The sequence below is a fragment of the Limanda limanda genome, chromosome 14 (genome assembly GCF_963576545.1).
Source record: "Limanda limanda chromosome 14, fLimLim1.1, whole genome shotgun sequence".
NCBI classification, from domain to species: Eukaryota; Metazoa; Chordata; class Actinopteri; order Pleuronectiformes; family Pleuronectidae; genus Limanda; species Limanda limanda.
Genome location: NC_083649.1, coordinates 7,780,943 through 7,792,148, shown reverse-complemented (window position 1 = coordinate 7,792,148; position 11,206 = coordinate 7,780,943). Strand labels below are relative to the sequence as shown.

Here is an 11,206-nt window from a genome sequence, read left to right as displayed (position 1 = left end):
CTGGCCTAAAAATAAGAATCCCTGCTTTATTCCTTGCAGGGGCAGGAGTACTCGGCCAGGGTGGTGCCGGACCAGGAGGAGCAGGCAGTCAGTTTCTAAATCCCTAAACAAACTGTGTTATTTTACAAATATTTAATTAAGATTTTAGATTTTGAATCTAAAAATAATAGAAAATAATTAATGTTATCCAAGGCTTTTACTTTGTTATTTTACAGTATGAGTATCTGTGTGTTTCTTACCTTAGATGGTCGGGGACAACAACTGCCAGGGGTTTTTCGTGGTTACCCTCTCATATCACCGAAATCAGGTACACAGGAACCAGCAGTGTAGTAACCTTGGCAGCTGTCAGTAGAGTTACATGAAGTCAATGATAAATGTAAAGGATCAAATATGCTCATTGTCTATTGAATTGTTTCTTCTCTCAACTACAGGGGCAGGCAAATCAAAGAATCCAGCCAAAGCGGCAGCTAAATACGGTAAAGACACATCAGTGTGGGCGTCACCCTTAAGGTCAACTGCTGCTTGTGATCATTTAATGTGTTAAATAACCGGCATGATGCATTGGTGTTAATTTGTAAATTTATTGAAAATGCTTTAGTTCACCTGTTTATTTTCTGAACCAGGAGGAGCTGGAGCTGGAGGAGGTGCACTTGGTCAAGGAGGCGCTTTAGGGGTTGGTGCTGGAAGACTTCCTGGAGGAGGAGCAGGGGTCACACCTGGATCAGGAGGAGGAGTCGGGACAGGAGGTGGAACAGGAGGCGGACCTGGTTTGGGTAAATCTGATGCACCCAATAAATATACATACGTTATATATATATGATATATATTAAAGCATTGTTTTGTGCCACAGGTTACGGCCCTGGCTCAGCCAAAGCACGCAAATATGGTGAGACATACTCGCACAAACAAGCAAAATGGCATGATGAATATACTTTTTGAGGTATTGCTGAGAATCATGACCCAATCTCTCCAGGTCAGTCTGGCCTTGGAGGAGGAGGACCAGGTGGAGGAGTTACAGTTGGCCTCGGCACAGGACTGGGACCTGGCTCAGGCATCGGGACAGGTGGAGCAGGTGGGGGCTATGGATTCGGTCCTGGCGGCGCAGGCACTGGTGCAGCTGGAGGCCTTGGAGGCAGAGGACCAGGAGGAGGAGTTGGCCCCAGCACAGGAGCAGGACCTGGCTCTGGGGTCAGTTATGGACCAGGTGGAGTCGGACAAGGTGGAATCGGACCTGGTGGTGCTGGTACTGGTTACGGACCAGGTGGAGTAGGACCTGGCGGTGCAGGTACCGGTTATGGACCAGGTGGAGGTGGACAAGGTGGAATCGGACCTGGTGGTGCTGGTACTGGCCCTGGAGGAGCTGGTTATGGGCCCGGTAGAACTGGGTTTGGACCAGGTGGTGCTGGAGCTGGATTAGGAGGAGCCGGAACTGGACCTGGAGGTAACAGCTGATTCTAGTCACAGAAATTGAGCACAATATTACAAGAGGAAACTGTATAACAATAGCAAATGCAAACCTATTGTTACTATACTTCTATTTCAGGATATGACGCCGATGCCAAAGCTCGTAAATATGGTAAGAACGGTTATATAATATAACATTTGTGTCAAACTGTTTTGTTGTTGAAAAGCTGTATTTAAAAAAGAATATAAATAAATTAACACAATTCTTCTCCTTGAAGGAATGTTAAGTGGAGCACTGGGAGGAACAGGAGCTGGTGGAGTCAGGCCTGGTGGTGCTGGTACTGGTTACGGACCAGGTGGAGTCGGACCTGGCGGTGCAGGTACCGGTTATGGACCAGGAGGAGTCGGACAAGGTGGAATTGGACCTGGTGGTGCTGGTACTGGTTACGGACCAGGTGGAGTCGGACCTGGCGGTGCAGGTACAGGTTATGGACCAGGAGGAGTCGGACAAGGTGGAATCGGACCTGGTGGTGCTGGTACTGGTTACGGACCAGGTGGAGTAGGACCTGGCGGTGCAGGTACCGGTTATGGACCAGGTGGAGTCGGACAAGGTGGAATCGGACCTGGTGGTGCTGGTACTGGCCCTGGAGGAGCTGGTTATGGGCCCGGTAGAACTGGGTTTGGACCAGGTGGTGCTGGAGCTGGATTAGGAGGAGCTGGAACCGGACCTGGAGGTAACAGCTGATTCTAATCACAGGAATTGAGCACAATATTACAAGAGGAAACTGTATAATAATAGCAAATGCAAACATATTGTTACTATACTTCTATTTCAGGATATGACGCCGATGCCAAAGCTCGTAAATATGGTAAGAACGATTATTTAATTGAAAAGTTGTATCATACTGTTTTGTTGTTGTAAAACTGTATTTAAAAAAGAATATAAATAAATTACCACAATTCTTCTCCTTGAAGGAATGTTAAGTGGAGCACTGGGAGGAACAGGAGCTGGTGGAGTCAGGCCTGGTGGTGCTGGTACTGGTTATGGACCAGGTGGAGTAGGACCTGGCGGTGCAGGTACCGGTTATGGACCAGGTGGAGTAGGACCTGGTGGTGCAGGTACCGGTTATGGACCAGGTGGAGTCGGACAAGGAGGAATCGGACCTGGTGGTGCTGGTACTGGTTACGGACCAGGTGGAGTAGGACCTGGCAGTGCAGGTACCGGTTATGGACCAGGTGGAGTCGGACAAGGTGGAATCGGACCTGGTGGTGCTGGTACTGGTTACGGACCAGGTGGAGTAGGACCTGGCGGTGCAGGTACCGGTTATGGACCAGGTGGAGTCGGACAAGGTGGTATCGGACCTGGTGGTGCTGGTACTGGTTACGGACCAGGTGGAGTAGGACCTGGCGGTGCAGGTACTGGTTACGGACCAGGTGGAGTAGGACCTGGCGGTGCAGGTACCGGTTATGGACCAGGTGGAGTCGGACAAGGTGGAATCGGACCAGGTGGTGCTGGTACTGGCCCTGGAGGAACTGGTTATGGGCCCGGTAGAACTGGGTTTGGACCAGGTGGTGCTGGAGCTGGATTAGGAGGAGCCGGAACCGGACCTGGACCTGGAGGTAACAGCTGATTCTAATCACAGGAATTGAGCACAATATTACAAGAGGAAACTGTATAATAATAGCAAATGCAAACATATTGTTACTATACTTCTATTTCAGGGTATGACGCCGATGCCAAAGCTCGTAAATATGGTAAGAACGGTTATATAATTAAAAAGTTGTATCATACTGTTTTGTTGTTGTAAAACTGTATTTAAAAAAGAATATAAATAAATTACCACAATTCTTCTCCTTCGAGGAATGTTAAGTGGAGCACTGGGAGGAACAGGAGCTGGTGGAGTCAGGCCTGGTGGTGCTGGTACTGGTTACGGACCAGGTGGAGTAGGACCTGGCGGTGCAGGTACCGGTTATGGACCAGGTGGAGTCGGACAAGGTGGAATCGGACCTGGTGGTGCTGGTACTGGTTACGGACCAGGTGGAGTAGGACCTGGCGGTGCAGGTACCGGTTATGGACCAGGTGGAGTCGGACAAGGTGGCATTGGACCTGGTGGTGCTGGTACTGGTTATGGACCTGGGGTTGGAGTCAGCCCAGGTGGTGCTGGCGCTGGTTATGGACCTGGCGGTGCAGGTACGGGATATGGACCTGGCGGAGCAGGTACCGGATATGGACCTGGTGGTGCTGGCTATGGACCTGGAGGTAGGATGAAAGTTTAGGATGAAAGTTTAGGATGAAAGTTAAGGACATGCAGACAAATGCCAAAAATTCAAATATGTCCACTGGTTAGTAAATTCTTAAAAGATTTTAATGTGTCTCTTCTTTGCAGGTTATGCTGGTGCCAAAGCTCGGAAATATGGTAATAACTTAATTTACCTATTTATCTGTTTGTCATCAAGAAAAAAACAATTGTGCTTGATTTAAAAACAAAAGCTCTCAGATTAATTGACAGATTCTAATAAACTGCTACAGGTCTGCCAGGAGGTGGTGGAGGACTTGGAGTTGGGCCTGGTTCTGGGCTCGGAGTAGGAGGAGGGGTCCCAGGAAGAGGTGTTGGAGTATCAACTGGTGGTGGACCTGGAGCTGGACTAGGGACTGGTGGGATACCTGGTTCGGGTGTTGGAACGGGAGGTGGACCAGGTGGCTTTGGACCAGGCGGCGCTGGAGGTACAAAACAGAAGAACATCTTAATTAGATCCTGAACTTTTTTTTAATACCTGCCCATCTTTAATACGTGTGGTTTGTTGATGTAGAAATATTAATGGAGCCTTGTCAGAGATACTGGAAAGAACGAACAGTACTTGATCTGTGCACATGAAAAAAAAAAAGACTTAACCCAAACTGTGAGCACATCTTTAAATATTGTTTCTCTCATAGGATATCCTGGGGGAGCCAAGTCCCTCAAATACGGTGCGACTTATACATCACACAGTATCTTTGGGATAAACATGTGAATAATGTTAATGAGAAAACGTTCAGTTTACAATTAGTATTAACAAATAAAGGGCTCAAAAGTGATATAAATATAATCAATTAGGGTTAAAGCAATAATTTGATTTTGGGTCTTCACAATAAGACAATTCTGAGGGAGTTAAATTGTCAAGTAGGTTACAAGCTCTTCATGACTGAAAATATACTTCCATGCAAAACAAACCAAACTTGTCAGAGTAGGTATATATTTTAACAGCTTCTCATTATAATCTTCGTCTTTATTAAATCTACGTCTTTCACCTATTTGCTCCACCGCAGGGCTTCCTGGTGGTGGCGGAGCTCCAGGATCCGGTGTGAATGTGGGATTTGGTGTCCCAGCAGCAGGGGGCTTCGGCCCTGGGACCGGAGGAGCACTAGGGACAGGCAGGACAGGATATGGACCTGGTGGATATGGACCAGTGCCTGGTGCTGGTTATGGACCAGGAGGAGGCTACCGTGCAGGATATGGAACAGGTTTGACGGCAATATAAATTTTATTAATTTATTTTTAGATTATTCCAAATACTAACTTGCTGGAATCCTGTAAATAATGAAATTATTTATGTTATTTACAGGCTATGGACCTGGATCAAAAGCTGCTAAATACGGTATCAAAATAAAAAAAACTTTTGCTCATTATAAAACATGATGATGTAGCTTTGATTGAATGTCCATTCACATATCTTTTAAATATTAAACTGGTGTAGGACAAGTTGGAACTGGTGGTGGAGTACTAGGAGGTGGAGTAGGACGAGATGGTGAGTTTCAAAATGAGAACAAGGACGCAGATTGTTTTCTTCTTGTTCTGTTTGCTGGTTAAATCTTTCAATGAAACACTTTGTGAATCCCTATTAATGGATTTTCTATTCCTCCATTTTTTATTTTATCTAGTTGTACAGAGGTTGTCGTTTGTTTTCTCTGTGGTGGTTATTCAGAACTGCAGGCCCCTTGCATTACATGCTATGATTACATGTGGCCCTCAAATAAACAAATACCAAGGTTATATAAATACTAACAGGAATGCAACATTAAAGTATAGCTATAGATGATATAGGAATATACCAAGGATATTGGATGTCATTATTGTTGTTATTTCTAACAGTAGTTTGAGATTTCAGCATGTGAGCGAAAAAGGTAGAAAGATAGAAGTGGTTTCAAAGTAAACGTCTTATATCCCATCATTATACTGTGGCCTAGTGAAATACTACAAGTCACAATAATGTGGTTGAACTGAGAGATGTTCACATGCACCTCTTCACCTTCTTCTTTGTGAATTCACAAGATTTTCTCATTCATAAACTTTAGGACAACCTGGAGGAGTTGCACTGGGGACAGGAGCTGGTGCTGGCACTGGTACTACTACTACAGGAACTGGTGCTGGAACTGGCACTGGTACTGGCACTGGTACTATCACTCCTGGAACTGGTGCTGGAACTGGAACTGGAACTGGAACTGGCACTGGCACTGGTACTACTACTACTGGAACAGGTGCTGGAACTGGTAACGGCACTGGTACTGGTACTACTACTGGAACTGATACGGGAGGAGCAGGAACAGGGACAGGCACTGGTGGTTCAGTGAATGGCACCAGCACTGGCAGCGATGCAGGGACAACAGCTGGACCCAGTGGTGCGCATCTGTTTTGAGGATTCAGAATACGGATTTTGTATATTTTGTAAAATGATTAGGGTCAATAATTCCTCACTAATAAGATTATCTATGTGATTCTCTGTTGGGATCAGGAGGAGGACTTGGAGAAACAAGAGGAACAACAGCCCCAGCATCAGAAGGTATCTGTATCATCACATATTAATAAAACAATACATTTACATTGTGTTTGCATGATTTCCATTAGTTTTTATGTAAAATAGGGATGGGAATACATCTTTAGTCAGGATGTCTAATGCTTCTGTCACACCCATTCATTTAGAATTTAATAATCCTATGTCATTGATTTGGCATATCAAGAATCAATAATCACACATACTGCACCACTTTCAAATCTCAACCCTTTAAACACTTTGCCCTTGTTCCAGGTGATGGTGGTGCTGGCGGTGTGATAGAAGGGTCTGGGAGTTCTGCAGGAGAAGGTGGGTTTATATTTACTGGGAAATTTCCGACATTAACCCTTAATTTGCCCATTGCTGAGACTGACAGACTTCACTGCTCCTGAGGCCTCTTAATTCTCAACAGCAAAACTTTAAAATATCATTAGCTGAAAAATATGAAACATTTGTACAGATGTGAAAAGTCTTTTACATCAATATTGAAACAGGAGGTACTGGTGTATCTGGCAGACCAGTGGGAGCAGGTGGAGATGGAGACGGCCTGAGTGGAACAGGAATCCCCATCATCGGAGCAAAACCAGGTACGTTTGTCATTACACATTTTAATGCAACATTAAGATGCCAAATTATTTAGCGTAATGTTTTGATAGTATTAGTGGTGGAATAAACTTGTCTTCATACTTTTATGCTTTTAAAATGGATGACTTTATTTATTTTTATAAAACAGGACTCAATGGGACCGAAGTTCCAGGTCAGTGCTTATTTCATTGAACTTTTATATGATTGTCTGTGAACAGTGTGTGTTCATCCACTTCTGTCAGACACTGTGGCGTCACTATTAAAACACAGATTAGGTTTCAGTCTCTCACTGTTTCACAGAGTACACAAAAATTTGGTGGAAAGCAAAGAAACAAGGGATGTTATATTTGTGTGAACAGTGCCACCATGTGGCCATTTACATTATGTCATCACCTGTTGCAATATAATCTATATAAATATTTTGTCTATTTGACATTTCTAGCATTGTTATACAATACAACATGAATTTTGATTGGATCTTTTCAATATACTTGTGTTGAAAGTGTTTTGACTGTAAGTTTAGATCCCCCTTACATTAGGTCCGGCATCATTTTTCCTTAGATTTAAAGAAAAAAAAAAACGTTTACATAGTGTTCTAAAAAACATTAAATTTAATGATCCAGACTTTATAATCACAAGTTAAAAATGAAAAGGCAACATCAAAATATTAGGAATTCATTTCCTGACTCTTCTAAAGTCTCTCTGTATATTTTCTTTAGGTTCTGGTGATGTCTCAAGTGGGACCTTGCCTGGAGTCAAACCTCTTAAACCTCCAGGTGACAAAAATGAATCCAGATGAAATAAAAACAATGTACATTTAAACCTTCTTCTTAATAGACACCTATTCAAATCTATGATAAATTCAGAACAGTAAAACTTCAGTCTTATACCACATGGGAGCTCTACTCACCTGGCGTCTTGGTTTGGATGTAAATAATTGCTGATTTTGTTCTTTCAGTTTGAATCCTCGTTAAAGTTTTGCTTTCCCTCTGTGTCCCGTCTGCAGGTGTCCCCAGAGGTGACACACCAGGTGAAGGAGACGGCGAGGGAGGTCCTGATGGGTTGAGAGAAGGTACAACAGGCACTGGCGGAGGAACAGGAGGAGTAGTAGGAGGTCCCACCAGTGCAGGAGGAGCAGGTGGAGTTTCAGGTGGTCTAACAGGAGTGGGAAGAGGAGACAGTGCTGTTAACGGAAGTGGGACTGGAACAGATGGTGCAACTGGTGGGACTGTGGCAGGAGGCACAAGTGGTGGACCTGGTAGAGCGGGAGCCGGTCCTGGAGGAGTTGGAGCCGGTCCTGGAGGAGTTGGAGCCGGTCCGGGAGGAGTTGGAGCCGGTCCTGGAGGAGTTGGAACTGGTCCTGGAGGAGTTGGAGCCGGTCCTGGAGGAGTTGGAGCCGGTCCTGCGGGAGTTGGAGCCGGTCCTGGGGGAGTTGGAGCCGGTCCTGGAGGAGCAGGCTTGGTCCCTGGTGCTGGCGGGCCTGGTGGAGTAGGAGCCCTTAAACCTGGAAAGAGTGAGCTGCTATATGTTGTAATCTCTTAAATGTTTGCGTATTCATCCCAAACATTCTTACCTACACCTATACTACAATGATATATTCATACAGTATTAACATTTCACACACTTTCCATCACAGGCTACGGTGCTGGTGGAGTTTTACCAGGCGGAGGTATGCTGACTAACATTATCTTTAACACCTAAATTATATTTAACTCATGACTGAAACAACCGTAAATCTTCTTCTCTCAGGTTTACGTTACCCATCTGGAGCTGGAGTAAGACAAGGAGCAGGGAAATCAGGCAAAGGTTCTATAAACTTACAATTTTACAGTCATCTTGTTGATAAGAACAATTTCTGGCATCAGCCATGAAATAAATCACATCCAATGTCTTAATCTTTCCATCAGTATATGGAGTTGGACCTGGCAGCTATGGAGTCGGTCCTGGTGGTTATGGTGCTGGTCCAGGAAGCTATGGTGCAGGACCAGGAGGTTACGGCCCTGGGCCTGGTGGATATGGAGCCGGACCTGGAGGGTATGGAGGCAGAGGCATTGGCGGTGGTCCAGGAGGTGCAGGAACACTTGGTGCTGGAGGAGTTGGAATTGGTCCAGGTGGAGGATTGGGCCCTGGTGGAGTGGGCCCAGGTGCAGTTGGGGGATATGGTGGTGGTGTGGGTCCTGGTGGTAAGTTGACCTCTGTGAAACCAGTATAATCAAGATAAAATAACAAAGAACATGTAATTTAAAAGTTATTGTAATTGTTTGGCATTATAATATGTCATTGAAAATTGGTTTTGTGTTTATTTCATATCATCTGTTTTGCAGGTTCGAGATATGGCACAGGTCCAGGTCTGGGTACCGGCACCGGAAAACCACCTAAAAGTAAGATAAGAACTGAAAGAGAATCAGAGTGACAATATACAGTTGACAATAGTTAATTAAACTGGGCCACTGTATTTGTACAGGTTATGGAGCAGGGGGTCAGGTTGGGCCTGGTGGATATGGGACTGGAGCAGGTGGTTTTGTGCCTGGCGGTGCTGGTAGTTATGGACGCGGTGGCGCTGGAGGGGCCGGGGCAGGACTTGGTGGTGTCGGAACCAGGCCGGGTGGTTATGGACCAGGTGGTGTGGGCACAGGAGCAGGCAGCTATGGACCTGGCGGATCAGGGGGCATTACTGGTGTTTACACTGCTGGTGGTCAAGGACTAGGATCAAGAAAACCACCCAAATCAGGTATAATCACCCTGTACTTGTAATATTGACAATATTTAATAATGTAGTTTTTTTTTTATAAGATACATTCAGGCAACCATCTCTTTCTGACAGGCTATGGATCATCTTCACTCGGTGGAGCTCAAGGTATGAAACTTCTTTAGTGTAGTTCTCTCTGTCTTTCTACTTGATATATACATACATATACTGCTATAAATATGCATTACAAATACAAATACTTTGTCTGTCATCTTTTTTTGTCAGTTTGAAACCAAGGTAAGGTATTAAATAATGTATTGCTTTTTCCCATGTGCAGGGGCTTTACCTGGAGGAACTGGAACTGGAGCTGGCTCATATGGGCCTGGTGGTTTTGGGCCGGGAGGCACTGGCCAAGGAACAGGAGGCTACGGACCAGGTGGAGCCGGCACAGGAACAGGCTACGGACCAGGTGGAGCCGGCACAGGAGCAGGAGGCTTTGGACCAGGTGGAGCCGGCACAGGGACAGGAGGCTACGGACCAGGAGGTGCTGGCACAGGAGCAGGAGGCTACGGACCAGGTGGTGCCGGAACAGGAACAGGAGGCTACGGACCAGGAGGTGCCGGAACAGGAACAGGAGGCTTTGGACCGGGTGGTGCCGGAACAGGAACAGGAGGCTTTGGACCAGGTGGAGCCGGCACAGGAACAGGAGGCTATGGACCAGGAGGTGCTGGCACAGGAGCAGGAGGCTACGGACCAGGTGGTGCCGGAACAGGAACAGGAGGCTACGGACCAGGTGGAGCCGGCACAGGAACAGGCTACGGACCAGGTGGAGCCGGAACAGGAGCAGGAGGCTTCATACCAGGTGGAGCCGGCACAGGGACAGGAGGCTACGGACCAGGTGGCGCCGGAACAGGAACAGGAGGCTACGGACCAGGTGGCGCCGGAACAGGAACAGGAGGCTACGGACCAGGTGGAGCCGGCACAGGAGCAGGAGGCTACGGACCAGGTGGAGCCGGCACAGGGACAGGAGGCTACGGACCAGGTGGTGCCGGAACAGGAACAGGAGGCTACGGACCAGGTGGTGCCGGAACAGGAACAGGAGGCTACGGACCAGGTGGAGCCGGCACTGGAACAGGAGGCTTCATACCAGGGGGACAAGGATATAGAAAAAGAAAACCTTCCAAATCTGGTAAACTATGATTATATAAGTGAAGCAATATAGCCAGATATTAAACATATGAATTGTACTGATGGAGAAACATATTTGATCAGGATTAAGATAAGAATAAGAAGAGTGATTATTAGAATAATGATGATTGAACCCTTTCTCCTCTTTTTTTTCAGGTTATGGATCAGGTGAGGTTTGGGTTTGGTTTGGGGATGGAAAGTATGTTTTTATACATTAATGTTGTTATATTTTTATTATAGCCCTTTATTTTAATAAAATTCCAATATCGTTAACACTAGTTTTAAAACAGAAGATTATAACCTACATGACTGAAGGATTTATCACTGGAATATCACCAATCATGTTAGACTGTATTTAGCTAAATGTAGAAAGTAAACTTGGCTTTCATGTTCATATATAAATATACTGTGCTGTTTCCCAGCAGGAGGATTAGGAGCAGGAGCTGGACCCGGTGGAGCTGGAGCTGGACCTGGAGGCTATGGCCCTGGAGGTTATGGTCCAGGTGGAACTGGAGCTGGTGGTTTTGGCCC

At 46.0% G+C, this 11,206-nt stretch overlaps 1 protein-coding gene across 1 annotated transcript; it reads left to right on the top strand.

The window, feature by feature from the left end:
- Positions 1-244: 244 nt before the first annotated feature.
- Positions 245-3,991, top strand: LOC133019787 (uncharacterized). Its single transcript, XM_061086347.1, has 13 exons — positions 245-344; positions 432-476; positions 974-1,441; positions 1,544-1,576; positions 1,683-1,832; positions 1,884-2,138; positions 2,241-2,273; positions 2,380-3,024; positions 3,127-3,159; positions 3,266-3,447; positions 3,485-3,664; positions 3,792-3,821; positions 3,935-3,991. The coding sequence occupies exons 1-13, from the start codon at positions 245-247 to the stop codon at positions 3,989-3,991; spliced, it is 2,211 nt and encodes a 736-aa protein (XP_060942330.1).
- The last annotated feature ends 7,215 nt before the right edge of the window (positions 3,992-11,206 follow it).

Bases quoted from the DNA above. Each gene is read 5' to 3' on its own strand.
- LOC133019787 (XM_061086347.1), top strand. From the start codon at position 245: ATGGTCGGGGACAACAACTGCCAGGGGTTTTTCGTGGTTACCCTCTCA. The intron at 3,025-3,126 runs GTAACAGCTGAT...CTTCTATTTCAG, and splicing joins AACCGGACCTGGACCTGGAG to GGTATGACGCCGATGCCAAA. The intron at 3,822-3,934 runs GTAATAACTTAA...AAACTGCTACAG, and splicing joins TGCCAAAGCTCGGAAATATG to GTCTGCCAGGAGGTGGTGGA.